Below are 20,760 nucleotides of genomic sequence, written 5' to 3'. Positions count from 1 at the left end.
CAGAATTAGATAGATCTGATCAGTAAAGGTTTAACAAGATTGCAAAATGTAACTTTAATCACATAAGGGCTAATGCTGAAGACAATATTTTAAAATGTGCATTTTAATTGGGGAGGGAAACCAGGGTTGCTAGGTTTGAATATTGGCTGAGAATTGTTGCTGAGTACCGGCAACAAGTTTCAAATGAAATAAAACAAAAATAATAAATACACAAGTTTCACTGTTCAATTTTTAAACGGAAAAGAACCTTTCTTGTGTTATCAGGGGTCTGAAATTTATATGATGTGTGAAGGGAAACCTTAAGTAAAAAGGTTGAAAATCCCTGCTTTAGGGCATGCTGAAAGGTGCTATATAAATGCAGATTTGTTTGTTCCAAAAAGCTCTTATCAAAGTCACAAATGTCATCTAATGTGATTGTACCTGGGGTAAACTATTCCTACTCGAACTGTCTATTGCCTTTGACATGGTTGACCGCATGGTCTTCATCCAGCACCTCTCCCTCTGTCGTCCAACTGGGTGGAACTGCACTCGCCTGGTTCCAATCACGTCTATCTAATTATAGCCGGAGTCAGGTGCAATGGCTTCCCTTCCAAATCTCTCACCATTGCCTCTGGTGGTCCCCAAAGAACCATCCTTGCCCCCCTCCTATGGTGCCTCGACATGGTGCCTCTCACCAACATCATCTGAAAACATGTACACTGATTACACCTCACCACCACCTCTCCATTGTCTCTAAATTGTCAGACTACTTGCCAACATCCAGTGCTGGATGAGCAAAAAGTTCCACCAGCTAAATATTGGGAAGGCCAATATATCTTCTGCCCCAGCACAAACTCCCTTCCCTCTCCACTGACTCCATCCCTCTCTCTCGCAAATCTCTGAGGCTGAACATAAACATTTGCAACCTTGGTGTCGTATTTGAACCTGAGATGGACTTCTGATCAGATTTACCCACCATCAGTAAGACTGCTTGCCTGTCTAACATTGCCTAACTCCACCCCTGTCTCAGCTCAGCTGCTAAGATCCTCATCCATGCCTCTGTTGCTTCTTGAATTGACTATTCTAACACAATACTTGCCAGTTCCCTACAATCTACCCTCTAAATTTGGTTGTCCAAAACTCTGCTGCCCATGTCCTGGCTCTCTTTTAAGCAGTAGCTCGATTTTAAAATTCTCATCCTTGTTTTCAAATTTCTCCATGATTTGCCCCTTCCTGTCTCTGTAACTTCACTCCTTATTCCCCAAAGCCTGTCCATCATCAAGGCTCAAGTCAGGAATGTGGAATACTCTCCGTTTGCCTGAATAAATGCAGCTCCAACAACACTTAACCTCAATACAACCCAGGATAAAGCAACTCCTTGACTGGCACCCCATCCACCACCTTAAGCTTTCATTCCCTCCACCACCACGGCAGCAGTTTGTGCTATCTACAAGGTGCACTGCAGCAATTTATCATGGCCCTTTTGACCGCAATTTCCAAACCACTGACCTCTAACACCTTGAAGAACTAGGGCAGTAGACACATGGGAACACCACCAACTTCAAGTTCCCTTCCAAGTCTCACACAAAGCTGACCTGGAAATATATTACTATTCCTTCACCGTCGCTGGATCTCAATCCTGGAGCCCCTGCCCTCACATAGCTATACCAAATAGACTGTAGCAGTTCAGCGCAGTGACTCACCACTTAAGGGCAATTAGAGATGGGTAGTAGATGGCCTTGCCTGCATCAATAAAACTAAAAGATGGTAAGGAGAATAGGTGAATAAATCTGGAAGGAGACCTGTTTAAATGTTGGGGTAACACCCTGTGAAAAATATAAAAACTAGCAAACCTGCAGTTAAAAAAAAAATTATTTTTAAAGCCGAGCATCCTGATATTTCCAACGCTTGGGCATTATGCTTTCAGCATGACGTACATGTTCAGATCCCATTTCAACTCAAGTTTGCACTGGGGCTTCCCCTAGAGAAATATGTTGTCAGTCTTTGCTGACTTCTCTTGAAGGCAAAGCTCCTCAAAGGTTTCACTGCTCAATTTGTTCTCCAGTGTGGAAAATAAAACCATAAAACATTGATGAAAAAATATACTATCTCACTTTGCCCCATTATTGGCAGCTGTGCGTCAGAGACCCCCCCCCCCCCACCAATCCCACTCTCTGGAATACCCTCCTTTAATTCCTCCACCTCCCTCTCTTTTAATACTCTATCAAAACCCACCTCTTTGATCAAGCTTTGAATAACCCCTCCTAATTTTTCCTCAATTGACTCAATATTTATTTTCCTCATGGATTGGCAAAGCACCTTGGGACATTTTCCTACATTAAAAGCATTATACAAATGCAAGTTATTGGTTTTTGTCAAAATGTCAGGTCAATCATCATTGTAAAATTCTAGACTACTTCAGTGACAAAATAAAAAACTGCCCTTCACGGAATATTAATTTTTCTGGGTTCTATTTCAGGACTTGGAGCATCATTTGGGTCTAGCATTAAATGAAGTTCAAGCAGCAAAGAAGACCTGGTTCAACAGAACAATAAGCTCCATTAAAACAGCGACAGGCGTACAAGGAAAAGAGACTTCATAAAGTCAACTGGCTGAATGGAGAAAATATACCAACCCTGGTCAAAACGTGCTCACTTCTGATATATACTAGGGGACCAGAATGTGTATTTCTTACATATACAATCTGTGGATTAACATGGTTAACAGCTCCCAAAAAAAAAGAAAACCCATAAGAAACAGCTTTTACCTTTAGAGTGGTCTTTATACTGCTGATGTTTAACACTCACCAGACCTGTGCTACAGTAGTTTTGGCTCTATTCTGTTCTCTTGAGACAAGCGGACACTCCATTCTACTGTCTCATTTGAGACTTGCACAACTGAAGGTCAAATTTAGATACCAGGAAAACAAGCTCTTTCCACTTGAAACAAAAAAAAAATCTAACCGTTAACTTGAAACAGTTTTTGATTTTGCATCTTCTGTATACTCTTTTTGATATCAATTTATTTCTGTGTTTTGGAATCAAAAGGTCGGTAAGTAAGCAAAGGAACACAGCTCCACAGAAAAAGCTGAATTCAATGTAGTTTTTAACATAATCTGGGTTTCTAGTGGGGAGTCTGTAGAATGGAGGCCTTTGCACCTTATGTATCTATTTATATTGGTTTATGTTATGCTGTTAGACACATCTATTGTGAGTGTCTGAGAGGCACTGATTTGTACATAAATGTGAAAGTTTGTTTATTTTTTAATTCTGCTTTATTTTTGGTTTCCTAATGCTGCCTGGTGTAATATTTTACCATAGGGGCTGATGTGTCTATGCTAGTGCTTTGTCCTAATGTCATACCACTGTCCTATTTGTTTAATGCCAAATGTGTTGTAACTTCCTCAACATTACGTGTGGACATTGTATTAGAATACAGAAATTAGGGTGCACTGTGTATACTTCATGCATTGAAATATATACTGGTAAAAACTACTGAGTTTGATTCCTCTGTTCTTTTTTACTAAGATTTATTGTTACAAATGTTCACCAGATGTAAATGGAATACTAACATGTTGCCTAGCTCCAAGGACTTGAATCTCGAAGGTTGCTATGCAACAAATTTGGTCCAACGTGCATGTCTGTTTGGCGTGAGTTAGAGTTCTTTTGTTAAAGCTATGTGGTTGTTTCTTGAATTGTAGCTTTTCAGACAAAGACCCCTGCTTGGGAACTGGAGTAAGCAATTTCTTCTAATATTTTAGAACTAGAAATGGAATAATTCTCTTTTAGGCCGCCGTATGGATGATAATGTAATCCCAATATTTGTTAAAACAACATTCTAATATTTTCTACCTTTACTTGGCCAGAGGAATATCAGAGATTGGGGTGTTCATTATGTAAAAAATCATGGACATAAACCTATGTTCTACCCCTGCTTTTGGTTACAATGCCAACAGACTGCAGCGCTGGCTTGCTAAGTTGTGGCTTTTACGTGGATGACCCATGTATCATAGTGTACTCAACCCACTAAATTGCTCAGTTTTTAAATAATGGTTCCATTTATAGTCTTTATCATGTCGGACAGGAGTCATTCCGTTTAATTTTAGTTTTGCACCATGCAGAGTTTTGTGTAAAGGTCTACATCCTTTAGTGCATGTTAAAATGTCTTCACAATGAGCAAACTTTAGCATCAGTATTTAATCTAAAGAATACATGACTGATGTTTTCAAGCAATGTTCCTTTCCAAAATGGGGAAGCTGACTGATCTTCAACCTCCAGTTTTCTATCTGCTGAATGGAAGCCACGTGCTTATAGCCAAGAGAGGATGGGTGTGAAGAATAAACATTGGACAAGGATATTCTGGATCGCACTTACATCAATTTCTATATCAATCTTGCCTGTGGAGACTTACACCCAAATTAGCCGAGAACCATATTAGCATACGCTGGAGTATAAGAACCAGCATTAAACAAGTGGAAATCAATCTAAGTAATTTGACGATGAGGAAAGCCTTAAACAAGCATTATCTTCATTCTTTCTCACTTTTGTTTATGGAAATTAAAGTTTGAAGCAATCAAACTATATGCATGTTTTGAAAAAAATACAATTATGGAATTTTTTCTCAATGTAACGGATTCCGATAGTATAAAAGCACTCAAAAGATATAGAAAATACATTCTAGGTCTCCTAAGGTGAAATGTAAAAATGATTGCGTATGACTGCACCTAAAATTTTGGGTGTGAATTTGTACAGATTCAAAACTGGGGTAAGTGCAGGAAACTTGTGTTCTCTGGTCTTTTGAACTGGGGAAGTGGAGCTATATTGATGGACAAAGTGGGGTTTTAGTAGACATAATTCAGAAGTGGTGCAAAGGATGGAGGAAATTTGTATGAAGTAAGTCATTTTTATATGTGAATATTCCTGGTGGAGAAAAAGTTGCAACTTGATTCATACGTTAAAACCTTTTGAGGAAATTCCAGGTTTATCTCATGGTTACTGGAGAGCACTGCAGGGTGGCCAAATCAAACTGAGAGAATAATGCCCTGGTGTTGGTGCTGCACAAAGATACGTGAAGTGAACCATTGCCCATATTATGAGCTGCAACTATGTTAACTAGAATTTCAGAATAAAAGCATCTCCCATTACTTTTCCATGTTTCGAAACTTTTTAAATAAAGGCTTACCACACATTAAAGCATATAACATAATAAATGTTCAAACAAAAAAGCAGAGCTACTTGCACAAAAGCAAGCTACTGCCAATGCTTGAAATCTGAAATAAAAACACACACTGCTGCAAATACTTAGGTCAAGCAACATCTGTGTAGAGAGAAACGGAGTTAATGTTTCAGATAATCATCTTTCATCAGAACTCATAGTTAAATGTTAGGGATGTAACAGATTTTAAGCAGCTCCAGAGGCAGACAGATGGAGTAAATGAAAGAACAAAAAAGGCAGGAAAAGTAACTGACAAGGGATAATAGTGCAAGGCAAAAGTGGATGATATTGGACAAATAAACCAAAGATGGGTCTAGATATGGTGTAAAGAAATAGCCGAATCATTACCAACAATTGCTATCTGAATAAATGCATTTAGTGGTTACAGCCTGAAATTGTTGAACTCAGTAATGAATCTGAAAGGCTGTGAAGTGCTTAATCAAAAGTTGAGGTGCTATTCCTCGAGTTTACACTGTGCTTCGTTAGAACAGTGTAGAAGTCGGGAGGAGGATGGTGAATTTAAATGGTAAACAACTAGAAGCTTGGTGTCATTCATATTTGCAGTCTGAATGGAGATGTTCCCACAGAGTGGTCACCCAATTTTCATTTGGCCTCCCTTGTAAAGAGGGGACCACATCATGAATACAGAATACAGTATACTAACTTGAAAAATGTACAAGTAAATTGCTTCACATGGAAAGAGTATTTGGGGTCCTGGATGGTGTGAGAAACAGTACCTCAATCTTTCAATTAGGTACACTTCAGCCTCCTTGATAAGGATTGCTAGTTAAGTGAGCCTTCTATGTCTTTAATATGTTAACTACTATTTATAAATTATTCCAGTTTCAGATTTTGGTGTATATTCAGAAAATCTCATTCATCTTATTGAAGAACTAAAATGAAGTCACATTTTATTTTTGTCACTTTTCTGTACAGCATTTGAATGGAGTTTGTATTCAATGTTGACTTGTGTTAGTTTTGAGCAGTTGTTTAACCAATTAATTTTCTAATAACTGTACTTTGAAAAAAGAGAACTTTTTACAACTGTCACAAGAAATCCAAGAATTAACATTATTAATGATGAATTGTTAACGATAATTGATTAATCAATGCTGTTCTGGTTTGGATACCTAGTTAACATGCACCTTACCAGTCGTTGAATAGAGAATAAACATAGATGTGTGATTAAGGCCTCAATCTGAGAGACAGTAATTTGTCAATTCTTCTTCCTCATGAATAATAAGATAAGACCAAATAGTCAAACCCTATAAGTGTACAAACTCTCCCTTTACATATTACAACTATGGGTTACTATTTTTTGTTTTGACTCAAATAATATCTGGGATATTAAAAAAATATTTAGCTGTCTGTTTTAAATTTACTTTCCTTGGATTTTAAATTCAAATCCACTGTTTATTTCGTCATTGAAGAAGCATATCCACGACCAGGGCTAGAGAATAGCAAAATACCTGTAACCACCCTAGATTTGACATGGGTTAAAGGTCAAGTAAGGCTTAGTGAAGCACACAGCTGGTAAAAACAGAGATTTGCTTTAGACTTTGCACAGATGTACAGACACTATCACCACGTGATAATAGAAGACTGAAAAACAAAAGGCCAGAATAGCAGATTAAAAAACTTTAATTACATCAGATGCCAGGACATGAATCCTAGACTGATAGTAGACGTCTGATAGCTTTAGTTAAACCAGCTGCAAGGACAGGGTAATAACTCATGAAGGATGGACTGATAGTAAAGCCTGAGGAGACACAAGATGTGAGAGGGCTATTAATAACCACCCTTGTAACCAAGGTGGAGGAGGTGGGGATAAGAATAGTTGGTGCTCTGTGTTTTCAACATTTTAGCCTGGTGATATTGATGAATTGCGAGAAAAGATGTAACGCGAAAAGTATACAAGTTACGAGTCTTTGTAATTACGGCAGAGTACCTCTGGACGGATTCAGAGGGCTCTCCCTGCGTATGCCGGTAACACGCTTGAATAAACCGTCTTGTTCGAGAATCCAAACGATGGACGTCCTGAGTCGTTTGTCCTGACCTGACTCCCGGGTCTGAGCTGCGGTTAAGGGGACAGCTGCCCCACGCCAAAGCCAGATCAACCCGGGGGTCTCGGAGAAGGAGGTTGAATCCCGCCTGCAAACTGGCGCTGTGAGCAGGGTGCACGCAGTAGCAACCAGCAGCAATGTGGAAGGTACTGATAGTGTGGGTACTGGTTTTGTTTTACCGTGCGAGCCTAGTCAGAATACCCGGCTGTTATGTAGCACTTAAGGCGTGGCACAAAAGAAACCAAAAATAAAGGTCAGGAGTAGACCAGGACGGGATTCTACAAACAATAACGCTTGCGCTATTAAAAACAGTATAGAAAGAGGATTCGGGAGGTGGGATCCTGGAAGAGACTGTAATCCGGACCCTTCTAGGACTCACCCAGAAGGAAGCGTGTACCACCAGGGAGGGGGGAGGGGGGAGGGCAAAGCGTGAGGCGAGGGTGGTAAAAAGGGATGATGGACAGTCCTTAGAGTATGACCAAGAAAAACAACTGTCGTAATGGGGGAGAATCTTAGGTGGGGACCAGGCAGGTCCGTTATACGAGAAGTTGCTAAACAAAACCGAAAATTAATTAGATGAAGGACGGAAAAGGGGTATAATCCCGAGGCCAGCGAGGCGGTACAGAAGGACAAATATGAAAAGGGGGTAGTAACTTTGGCAGCCCTCGTGAAAAATAGAATTAGCGAGGAGGCTAGGCAGGAGAGACATGAGTGGTCGCCCTAAATAGGAACAAACAGGAAGCAGTCAGCTAAGAGGGCGAATGATATCTGAAGGGGTAGCGACCGTGAGGCCTTTTGGTCCCTCCACTGGGGAATGGCCCAGATGATTGGGATATTGATGATGAGGCCACGAAATATGGTCACCATGATGATGATGACCCTACAATGGGGATGATACTGGGGCAGTAGGAATGGCCCCAATCAGGAGGGGCATTCACGGAGATAGTGATACAAGAGCCCCTGACAGCAACAGAAAAACAGATGCCCCTCAATGATCTACCCCCTCCCCTCCAAAAAGACAGAGTTCGAACCGGTCCTTTTGGGACAAAATGGATGAGTTAAAGGAGGCACACGATTTGACCCTAGATGGTGTAAGTGTTAATACTGCAAGCCTGGATGCTGAGAGGGGTGTGGGGAAATCTGCCCCAGAGGTACCAAGACAGGACCTGGATTCAGCAAGTGGGCATTGCCACAGGACAGAAGTTTGAGGGAATGAAAAGAGCAGTGAGGAGGGCCCTGGGAAGGAGTGAGACAAACTGGACTAAGGTGACCCTCATAGTGAAAGAACCAAAGGAAAAGGGGGAGGAATATGCAGAACGTAAGTTCCAGACCGATGTCCATGAAGGGGGAATAAATAACCCGGAGAGAGATGATGACATCTTTCTGCAATTACTGAAGGACGGTTTGGGATCCCATCTGAAAAGAATACTGGACCTGGGACTCCCAGTAGGAAACAATTATAGGGAAATAAATACTTGGGCTAGGAAGGGTGAAGCTAACACTAAGCAGGGGAAAGCCCACACGAGCGGAGTAACCACCTCCACAGGAGGCAGGAGATTAAAATGCTTTGTATGTGATAGAGAAGGACACTGTGCTCGGGGCTGTAAAAATAAATCCGGAGCCAAGGCTACTGCAAAATGTGACAATTGCAAAATGCCTGGGCATAAGAAAGAGGACCTGCTGGGCAGAGGGCGGAGATAGAGAAGGAAAAGGGCCCAGACAGGGACAGGGAGATAGGATGGCCACCCCCAGTATCCTGGCAGCAGGGACAGTGACCCAGATAACTGCAGAAATATTTAGGGCATTGACAGGTATCGGCCCTCGGTAGTGGTAGTAATGAGGATCCAAGGATAGTTGTGAACTTGCTGTTAGGGGGCCGGCAGTGCAATATGCTTGTAGTTACAGGAGCCGCTATCACAAATGAAGATGTACCAGTAACTACTAAAACTATACTATTCCAGGGAGTCGTAGGAGGCGCTAGGAGTGCAGCACTAAGCCTGACAATAGCAGGAATAACCAGGCGGGTTAGGATCTGGGTATGTAAAATGAATGAGGGGAGCATATTAGAGATAGACCTATTGGAAATATTCAGAGCCATAGTAGACACTCGAGAGTTGAGGAAACCCTTTAGGAAAAACTGTTGGGGAAGAAACATCAGGGATATATGCCATGTAACCCCCACCACCCCAATATGGAAGGTGAATAATAGATGGGAAAGACTGGCTGCCCTGCTACCCCTTGTCTGGGCACAGTCAAAACAGGATTGTGGGCTGTTGAATATCCAACCAGTGGTTGTGACAGGGAAAGCGTATCCTCCGATAAATATCCAATAAAACCAGAGGCCAGAGTGGCCATTAAACAAATTGTTGATGACTTAGAAAGGCAAGGAGTGGTAAGAAAAACTGTATCCACAACGAGTTCCCCGATCTGGCCAGTCAGGAAACCGGATGGGTCTTATAGACCTACTCTAGACTATACAGCTCTGAACAAATATGCTGATAGGGAACACCCGATACTGGCGACCCCAGCGATCATCCTGAATGAGCTCCGTAATGACCATAAAATATTCACAGTGCTAGACATAGCTAACGGGTTTTGGTCAATCCCAGAGCACCCCAAGCATCAGGACAAGTTTGTATTCACGACAGGCAACGAACAATATACCTAGACCAGATTACCGCAAGAATTCCATAACAGCCCAGCCATATTCCATAAGGCTGTGGTGGGAGTTATAGGAAAGATTAGCAAGGGAGAAAGTGCCATCCTACAGTATGTGGATGACATATTAATAGCCTCCCCAGATGAGGAAAAGCATGAAAGGGCAGTGAAGGAAGCGCTGATTGCAATCTGGAGGGTGGGCCTAAGATCAAAAAAGCAAAGAGATAGAAACAAAAACAGAATTACCTGGAAAAACTCAGCAGGTCTGGCAGCATTGGCGGAGAAGAAAAGAGTTGACGTTTCGAGTCCTCATGACCCTTTGACAGAACTGAGTGAATCTAAGGAGAGGGGTGAAATATAAGCTGGTTTAAGGTTGGCGGGGAGGGGGTTGGGTGGGGGGAGAGAAGTGGGGGGTGGGGTGGTGTGGTTGTAGGGACAAACAAGCAGTGATAGGAGCAGATCATCAAAAGATGTCACAAACAAAAGAACACATAGGTGTTGAAGGTGGTGATATTATCTAAACGAATGTGCTAATTAAGAATGGATGGTAGGGCACTCAAGGTACAGCTCTAGTGGGGGTGGGGTGGAAAGGCTAGTAGGGCATAAAAGATTTAAAAATAATGGAAATAGGTGGGAAAAGAAAAATCTATGTAAATTATTGGAAAAAACAAAAGGAAGGGGAAAGAAACAGAAAGTGGGTGGGGATGGAAGAGGGAGTTCAAGATCTAAAGTTGTTGAATTCAATATTCAGTCCGGAAGGCTGTAAAGTCCCTAGTCGGAAGATGAGGTGTTGTTCCTCCAGTTTACGTTGGGCTTCACTGGAACAATGCAGCAAGCCAAGGACAGACATGTGGGCAAGAGAGCAGGGTGGAGTGTTAAAATGGCAAGCAACAGGGAGGTTTGGGTCATTCTTGCGGACAGACCGCAGGTGTTCTGCAAAGCGGTCGCCCAGTTTACGTTTGGTCTCTCCAATGTAGAGGAGACCACATTGGGAGCAACGAATGCAGTAGACTAAGTTGGGGGAAATGCAAGTGAAATGCTGCTTCACTTGAAAGGAGTGTTTGGGCCCTTGGACGGTGAGGAGAGAGGAAGTGAAGGGGCAGGTGTTACATCTTTTGCGTGGACATGGGGTGGTGCCATAGGTGGGGGTTGAGGAGTAGGGGGTGATGGAGGAGTGGACCGGGGTGTCCCGGAGGGAACGATCCCTATGGAATGCCGACGGGGGGGGGGGGGGGGGTGTGAAGGGAAGATGTGTTTGGTGGTGGCATCATGCTGCAGTTGGCGGAAATGGCGGAGGATGATCCTTTGAATGCGGAGGCTGGTGGGGTGATAAGTGAGGACAAGGGGGACCCTATCATGTTTCTGGGAGGGAGGAGAAGACGTGAGGGTGGATGCGCGGGAGATGGGCCGGACACGGTTGAGGGCCATGTCAACTAAAAAAGCAAAGGCTCTGCGGAAAAGAAAGAACCCTTACAGGAACTGACCAAAGGTGGGAAACCACCCATGGAGAGAATAGAGTGGGGAAAGGAACAGGAGGATGCCTTTGACAAAATTGACCAGGTCTTGGCATCAGCCCCAGCGCTGGGATTGCCAGATGCCATATTACAGTTCCACATCCACTGTCAAGATGATGGTGAATTTAATACTGTTGTGTAGTAACGCAAAGACACGGAGACAGATACAGACTGGGGGATACTACTCGTCTAAAGGAGACCCAGTAGCCAGAGGGCTATTCAATTGTGCCCTGTGGGCAGTGGAGGTATCTGAACCCATAACAATGATGGGCAAGGTTATATTGCATTCACCACATAGTTTAGTGCAGCTGCTGGAAGCAGGAAAACTATGGTCAGTGTCGGATAGCCGAAGGGCTAAGTGGGAAGCAGTACTAGAACCAGGAGATAAACTGGGCGACCGCTTTGCAGAACACCTGCGGTCTGTCCGCAAGAATGACCCAAACCTCCCTGTCGCTTGCCTTTTTAACACTCCACCCTGCTCTCTTGCCCACATGTCTGTCCTTGGCCTGCTGCATTGTTCCAGTGAAGCCCAATGCAAACTGGAGGAACAGCACCTCATCGATGTAGTGAAGGATAGCCGCGAGAACCCTGCAGGATATATGGTGACAAATGGTGGGGAACATGAATGTGTAGAGGAAGTCAAAGAGGGAGAGTGGGGAAGGATCTCCGAGTTCCCTCTGGAAGGAGATGGAGTTCTGGAGTTCTGGGTGGTTGGATCCTGGAAGTATGTAGATGGAGTACCCCGCACTACCGGGGCTGTGGTTGGGAAAAAGGGTGAGTTGATGGGTGAAAGGCGACTCAGCCCAGGTGGCCGAGCTAGTGGCATTAAACAAAAGCTCTTGAACTAGGAGAAGGACAAAGGGTGACAGTGTTTACAGATAGCAGGTATACTTTTGGGGTAGTACATGATTATATGGTAGCGTGGGCCTGCAAGGGATACAAAGCCTCCTCGAGAGGTAATATACAACATGAATTAAGAATCAAAGCACCGGTGGAAACAGCTGACAAGCCAAGGGAGGCGGCAGTAGTCAAGGTAAAGGCGCATAAGAAAATCAGTAATAGAGAGCAACAGGGGAATGCCCAGCTGATGAGGCAGCCAAGTGAATGATACATGAGGTGGAGTTGGAATTAGTGGCCGCGTTTGGGAAACGGCGGAAGCCAAGTGAGGAAGATATAAATGTGCAACAAATGCAGGATGCAGCCTCAAGTGTGGAAAAGGAGAAATGGGAAAAGGCCAGGGCTAGAGAAACCCCTGGAGGAATTTGGGGGCACGAGAATCAGGTGGTTGTACCTAAGAGCCTAAGACAATGCCCATGGAGTGGGGCACCAGGGTAGGAATAAGATGTGGGCACTGATGCGGAAATGCTGGTGGTGGCCAGGCATGGGAAGGGACATGGTGAGGTTTTGCCAAAGGTGCGTAATATGCGCACAAGTGGAACCAGGTAAAACCCATCAAGGTTAAAATGGGACATCAACCCCGACCCAGCGAACGCTGGGAAAAGGGGCAGATGGACTTTATCGGGCCCCTGGTTGCTGCCAGGGGAAAACATTACTGTCTGGTACTAATAGAGCAATTTACCAGGTGGGTGGAAGCTTTCCCGACAAAAGACTGCACAGCTGGAACTGTGGCTAAGATATTAGCAGAAGAGGTGGTCCCTAGATGGGAGGTGCCGGTACAGATGGATTCAGACCAGGGGATGCATTTTACCGGGAGGGTAATCAAGGAAGCATGTGTCCTGCTAGGGATAAGGCAGAGATACCATATTCCCACCACCCCCAGAGCTCAGGGATGGTAGAGAGGATGAACAGAACATTAAAAAATAGTCTAACCAAGGCAATGATGGAAACTGAGAGTTAATGGGTGGATCTACTCCCCACCATCTTAATGAGGCAAAGGGCAGCACCTGGTAGGGGCACAGGACTGAGCCCCTTCGAGATTGTGACAGGACGACCAATGCGACTACCAGAGGACCTTGTTACAGGAGGACCTGAATTGGACTGTTCCAGAGGAACAGTCTTCAATTATGTAAAAGGAGCCGGCCAAACAACTACACATCCTACGGGGAATGGTAAAGGATCAGCAGAAAATTAAAGATTGGGAAAGTGAAGCCAAAATTGAGGACAAAAACGTGCCCGAGGTAGGTACTTAGGTAATGGTAAAATGCCCACCAGTGACTGGAGGAACAGCGCTCTGATGGGATAGGCTTTATGATATCATTGTCAAGGGACGTACCTGTGCCTTGGTAGATGAGAAAGGGCAAGGGAAATGGAGACATTGGACACAGTTAAAACCATATATTAACTAGCTTGGAGCCGCTTGCTGCTTTATATTTTACAGGTGCATCACCATCAGCTTAGCATGGGGGACCCCCTTACAACATCTCACAACACAGAGCACACAGGACGAATGGAGCTGCCACCGATCACAGTGACGGTGAAGGAGACTGTACCGCAGGACAAGGTTGCGTGTACAATGATGTAACGCGGGTGCGATGGGACACTGGCGGTAGTGTAATGGGACCGGGGCTCCAGTTTAACACCAGCTGAGGAACTGATGGAAGGTGTAAGGGCAATGAGGTATGAGGTATATGTGGTAGTCCCCACTTTACGGTGAATTGTACAATGGGGAACCTGTTAGCCACAATGCTACACAACAAACGATAGTAGCTGGAAATCTGTAGGTAATGCAACAATGGGTGCATAGCCACAGGAGGCACAGGTGTAACAGTCACACCTGAGGAGAACACGGTGGGTTTATGCTGGTGACAAGGGTGCACATTTACAACATGAAATGGGGAAATGGGTCTCAAATGTAACAGCACCACAAAAGGGTCACGGACTTCCCCGTCGACAGAATCCCATAACGAGAGGGGTTCGAGCTGTAACGGACCGATGGTGAAAATTAAGAGCGGTAATGGAACCCAGAGCACCTCCCACTCCGCAGACGACACCCCCTGTGGTGACAACAGGAACAACGACCACCCCAAAACCCCCGGAATGCCTTAAAAATGGGACAGAGGTAGCACCCTTAAATACAGGTTTGGTAGTGATCCCAGAGGAAGAAGGGGTGATTATTGTACCAGGGTATACCCAGGTAAAGATAGTAATTGATATGACAGGACTCAATATGCCAGAATGGTGCCACCACAAAATGAAAGACCTACATACCAAATTGTTAAGGGAGGTCGTCAACCAGAAGGGGTTGCAATTGGAGGTTGAGGCAGAGCAGTCAATAAACGATACTATTATAACCCCTACCCAAAGGCGACGTAAGGGGGTGGCTTCAGGGAGGAAGTATAGGAGAAGGGGAAGTTTACAAGTAGCAGGGATAGGTTATGCAGCTGGAACAGCTACTGTGTGAACACTCTAGATATAGGAGCTCTGCAGATGGAGATTGATAAATTAAAAATGAAGCAGATAGTCCAGGATGGATATGGTACTCGGGAGGAGACGGCCCGGAATAGCGAGAAGCTGGCCACCTTAATTAAAAAGGGACTGAAGCAGCTTAAAGAAATATCTGGCACAGTTACCGATTGATTAACAGGCAAGGGGGTGAAGGAAAGAATGAAACACAGGATGCTGTTTGCACCCTGTATGGGTCCTGGGTTTTGGCTCCAGTAGACAAGAATTTGCTGCAATTTGAGAATCATCAGGTGCCAGATTGGATAGGTGAGAAAACCATCCAAAGGTGGGCATGGGTGCCATCTCAGGGAAGCGTCAACATTAGAGACGTCTCTCTGGCTGCCCAAGATCCCCCCCCACCCCCTCAAGGGGAGCGGCAAAAAGGCAGGAGCAATAATTTTGGGTATAATCTTACATATACCTAAAGCCAGGAATGATAGGCTAAGATCCAAGTTATAGCGAGTCGAAAACACGGGATGGGTAAAGGAGAAAGTGTGGATGAGGACACCAGAAGCCCCGAGGTGGGCCGTAAGAATGAACAACACGATGAAATGGTTGAGGCGAGAGCAATGTCATCAAGCCGAGAATATCTGGTTGTGCCCAGATTATGCTGTAATTAATGAAGGATTGTGTGGCCTTAATCACTGGGATAATTGTTCGATACGCGTAGACCCATCTAAGGATAAAGGTTCACGTTTTGGAAGGACCCACAACACAACTCATTATTATATTGTAACCACTGGTTTAAGCTATACTGTCCTGAATAAGCCTTGTATTTTGCTGAGTTATAAGGTGATAATTAAGGACCCCAGGGAAAGGCTAACCTTCAGGAGCCACATCCTAGAACCACTACAAGAGGACACAATCATTCAGGCCAATGCAACGATACAATGAACTGATAGCAACACAGAAATATATGACTTGGTGCACCGCACCCTACCCACAATTCCCCCTATCGATGCTAACTGGAACCAACTCATCACAGAAGCAACCGACATAATCCACAAATGGAATGACATTGAGCGGAAGATTTGGACCAATCAGTACAGAGCTAATGAACTTTTAAGGAAAAACTATTACGGCACTTATTTGGGACTGGGGTATGAATGTGAATGTGCACCCATGGTTGAGAATCCTCTCACACGTACTGGTTGTAATCCCAGCACTGATAATTGTTATATTAATCGTAATTATGTATTGCTTTAAGAGGAACATCAGGAGATGGCAAAGGGAATGGTACGCTATGGACATGGTGGAATTAAGGTGACCTTTATTACATAGTGGGCAAGGAAATGCAGTAAATGAGGGAAAAATCTATGGCAATATGGACTCTCCCTGCATACACCGGTAACAAGCTTGAATAAACCGTCTTGTTCGAGAATCCAAACAACGGACATCCTGAGTTGTTTGTCCTGACCTGAGTCCCGGTCTGAGCCGTAGTTAAGAGGGCAGCGGCCCCACGCCAAAGCCAGATCAACCCGGGGTCTCGGAGAAGGGGAGATTGAATCCTGCCTACAGTCATCATAGCTGTCCTTCAATTCGAGGATGGCGTATACTCAAGGTCGCAAGTTTCTGCTGTGGGCTTTCATGTGACTGGAGAGGCCAATTCTCCACCCACAGGGGGCTTTGGGCAACGCAGAACAGGATGTCCCACACGGTAGTGAGATCCGGAGTGCTTCCTTTGCTTTCCTCCTCTGCTGTACCTCTGCCTCATCATTGGGACTCAAAGTATGATGCAGCTTGATGAACAAGTTGTCACAATTTTGAACGATTGATAACAAGCTGCTTCCAGTCGTTACTGTCAATGTTGCTGCACTTCAAGGAGAGTTTGTGTCTTTGAAGCAGTTTCTTTCTCCTCCTCTGGAATACTAGCCATTTGAGAGTTGAGAAAGCAGGACTTTGTTGGGCTTTTTGGCCATTTGGACACAGTGCCTGGTACATCGTAGTTGATTTTGTAGGAGTTTTGCCTGAATGCTTGTGGACCTGGCTTCAATAAGGAATCTATGTTTGTTCGACAATCCTCCCATTGAATCTGGAGAATGCAGCAGGACCATTGCTGATGGAAATTCTCTAGTGCTCATGTGTCATTGATACACAATCCAGGTCCCACTGCAGTATGTGTGTGTGTGTGTGTGTGTGTGTGTGGTGACAACTGCTCTGTACACAATCCTTTCATTGACTTGCGGAGGTCTTTGTTGTCAAGTACTCGCTGCTATAGTTTGTAGAAGGTTGAACTGGTAATTCGTAGAAGGCATCTCCTCGATCAATTCTGTTCATTCATTGTGAAGCGATAATCGGGATTTACTTCAACGAGAAACTCCCTATCTCCCACTCCTCCCCATATACCCACCCTTGACTGTATTTTGTGTTTCTCTTCTTTATAACCTATCCTGTTTCTGTTTTAAGATGTATTAAGCTTCTTCTGGACCTTTTCCAATGCATCCATCTCTGTTTTCTAGCATGGCATTTAGGACTGATAAGTAATCCATGTAATCTGACCAGTATTTGTAAATCTTAACCTCATTTCTATAGCTGTAGCTGCTCTGTACTTATCCTGTTTTGGCTTCTTAATTGTTTCATCACATGGATACATAAACTCCCACCTTTCCTCTGGTTCCCTAATCGACTGTTAGTTTAGTCAATGTTTTCAGTTTGCATTAAATACTGCATCATTCTGGAAGGTTATTTGTGACTTTTTTAATCCATTAGGATTTATCTTCTTCATGAAGAGTGTCATCCTATGAATCTTTTGAGGTGTGAGGAGATTGCAATGTCTTTAATGACAAATATATGAAGCAAAACTGGCATTTTTGCTGCAATAAAATACAAATATGCTGATAAAGACGTGAATTGCAAAGCAAATATTTCTCTGTGGTCCCCTGTTCAATTGCATCTGTATTCTTTCAGCGAGAATCAAAATTCAATTAAATAGAGCAATATTCCAGTTTATCGTCAAGATTGCTCTGCTTTTGAGTCCTTCAGAATCCCTGTAACTCTTTAAACTTCACCTGGAGCTATTTTATCACCATCTACACAATACCTGTGTTGCTTTTTTCCCTATGTGCAGCACACTTGTCTGCATTAAATTTTATTTGTTATTGCTCTGCCTTCTTACATACCTTGTATTTCCTAAGCTACCTCCACCCTCATCACCAACAATAAGTGCAAGAAGCTCATGGACTTCTCTGTTGCCAAGATTTGACCATCCAATCATCTGCCCCTACAATTTCCCTCCCTTCCCCTACCTCAATGGACCAAACTTCTGCTAAAGTTCTCCCTGTCCTACTCTGAACTTGTATCTTTTTCCAGTTTCTCTTCTAAATCCCCTCATGCTCTCTCTGAACTCACCTTGCTCACTGGTGTGGGAGTGTAAAATTCAGGCCAATGTTAATTTTCATATGTATGCTGATGATACCCAGCTCCAGCTCATCATCATGTCCGCTATCTCTAGATTGTCAGACTGCTTGTCCGATATCCAGTACTGCTTGAGCAGAAATGTCCTCCAATAAAATATTGGTAAGACCAAAGCCACTACCTTTGGGTCCTATCATAACTTTGCTCATTAACTACTTCCCCATCCCTCTACTTGGCAGTTGTCTGAGGCTGAAACTCGGTGTCATATTAACTCCCAAATGAGCTTCCAACCATATATTCAGGAGTCTGCCCCTGTTTCAGTTCATCTGCTGTTGTAACCCTCATTTATGCCTTTGTTATCTTCAGACTGGCCAGCCTGCCATATTCTATCCTCAGTAAACTGGGTGGAAGTTAAGATATGGGCAGCAGCATGCTGGATGACATCAAGTCCCGTTCACCCAGCATCTCTGGCTCGCGAATAAGCAGCACCTTGTTTTTAAAATTCTCATCATTTTTTTCAAATTCCTCCAGACAGTGCTATCAAATTAAACCAAGGCATAAGTTGTTCAGGGATGAAACGCCTGTGTTTGAAATGTGTTAGCAGCTCTTCAGAATTAATGGGTTTCGACCACTTTAGATAAGACATAAACTTGTTTGGATGGATGACAGTGCAACTGAATCCAGCCAAACAGCGGAGGCTAAGGAACCACCACAAGCATTCCTCCCACCCCACACCACCCCCCCCACCCCACCCCACCAAACCCCCACCAAACCCCAAACCTCACAACCTCACACCCCCCCGCCCCTCCCCCTCAGCCTTGCAAAATTGATGGACATTGAATTAATTTAAAGACAATTGACACTACAAGGGTGGGCATTTTCAATTAAAGGCTCAGCATGTGATGGGCTTTTTGACCTAATTGGACTATAAGCCACTGTTAGTATCCTGTTTTGTCCTTCCCTTGAATTAGAGTATAAAAGAAACTTTGGTGTTGCAACCCTAGGGAAGGAGTGATTTGGTCAGTCACTAGGGAACTGCAATCAACTTGATGCTGACCACTCTCAAGTGATTGTAGGTATTTTGCCTTCTTTATATTTCAGACAAATTATTATTAGTGCTAAGTAGCCCATGGTAGAGGATAGGTTTGCATCGTATCTTTTGAGTGAACCTAATAAAATTGGATAATTAATCCAGAAATTTTGAGTATATTCCATTATTGTTGTAATTCACATGTCTGAACCAGAATTACTAGGCCCAAAAGTTGTACAAATAATGGTGACCACAGCAGTACATGGGTAAGGAATAATGGTGAAATCAAATCTTAAAGGGAAATCTATGAACGAATTAGTTACTAAATGTGTTGCAGAGAAATAAAGTTGTATAATTAATGCAGAATTCTCGGTGACAATCACAGACTGGATTAACAGCATGGTAGCAGTGAAACGACCTGGAAAGCTGAGAGTGTGCATAGATCCAAAGAATGTGAATAAAGCTTTGAAGAGATCTCACTACTCCATGCCAACAATTGAAGAAATTTTGCTGCAACTTGCCAAGGCAAAGGTCTTTATAACCCAAAATGTGAAGGATGGATACTGGCAAGTAAAGTTGGATGAAAGCAGCAGTTTCCTGTCTACGTTTAGGATGCCATTTGGGAGGTGCAGATGGTTGTGTATGCCATTTAGCAGTTCTACTGCTCTGGAAGTGTATCAGTGCCAGTAGCATGAGATAGTGAATGATGTTCCAGGAGTGGAAGTGATCGTGGATGATCCGCTAGTCTATGGATGTGGAGATATGATGAAAGAAGCCATTACATATCATGATCAGAATCTAGTGAGACCACTGGAGAGAACTCGCCAGATGAACCTGAACCTGAATAAGCAGAAACTGCAACTGAAGATGATTGAAGTCAGGTACATAGGTCATGCACTGACAGTGAAAGGAGTTCACCCTGGTCCCGATACAGTGAGAGCTGTAGCAGAGATGCAGCAACCAACAGATGTGAAGGTGGTGCAATGATTTGTTGGATTTGTGAACTACCTAGTGAAGTTCCTGCCCAATTTGTTTTTGGAGTGTGAACCTCTACACAAACTCACTGCAAAGGACATTCAGTGGTATAGGAACACCGAACAAGAGCAGTTTTCACTCACATCAAACAACTAGTGATGACAAGGCCAATGCTGAGGTGCTATGATGTTAGCAAAGAGGTCACCTTGCAATGTGATGTCAGCAAGACAGGACTTGGAGTAACCCTCATGCAGCAAGGACAACCGTTTGAGTTTGCATCAGAGCATTGATGCCAACTGAACAACACTATGCACAGATTGTGAGACTGCCTGGCTATTGTCTTTGCTTGTGGGCATTTTAATCAGTACCTGCTTGGGAGAGACAAGATGATGGTACAGTCTGACCACAAGCCACTTCAAAGCATCTTTCTCAAACCACTTCTATCTGCTCTAAAGTGCCTGAAAATTAATGTTACTTCATTTTCAGAGGAAGCAGGGGAAGCAGATGTATATCTTCAACATGCTGTCAAGAGCTGCATTCCCTTTGAAGAAAGTTACTGATGCTAGTACAG

At 43.7% G+C, this 20,760-nt stretch overlaps 1 protein-coding gene across 6 annotated transcripts in view; it reads left to right on the top strand.

Moving 5' to 3' along the window:
* The window catches only part of LOC121280726 (rab GTPase-activating protein 1), a 193,730-nt gene extending 190,257 nt beyond the window's left edge, over positions 1-3,473 (top strand). For all 6 annotated transcript variants that reach the window (XM_041192852.1, XM_041192855.1, XM_041192850.1 and 3 more), the window contains one exon: positions 2,459-3,473. In XM_041192852.1, coding sequence (XP_041048786.1) covers positions 2,459-2,581 — 123 coding nt within the window. In that variant the 3' untranslated portion in view covers positions 2,582-3,473. The remainder of the gene's footprint in view (positions 1-2,458) is intronic.
* Positions 3,474-20,760: the final 17,287 nt, after the last annotated feature.

Source organism: Carcharodon carcharias, chromosome 8 (assembly GCF_017639515.1).
Source record: "Carcharodon carcharias isolate sCarCar2 chromosome 8, sCarCar2.pri, whole genome shotgun sequence".
Taxonomy (NCBI): domain Eukaryota; kingdom Metazoa; phylum Chordata; class Chondrichthyes; order Lamniformes; family Lamnidae; genus Carcharodon; species Carcharodon carcharias.
Note: the sequence above shows the minus strand (reverse complement) of the source record. Positions and strands in the feature narration are given on the sequence as shown.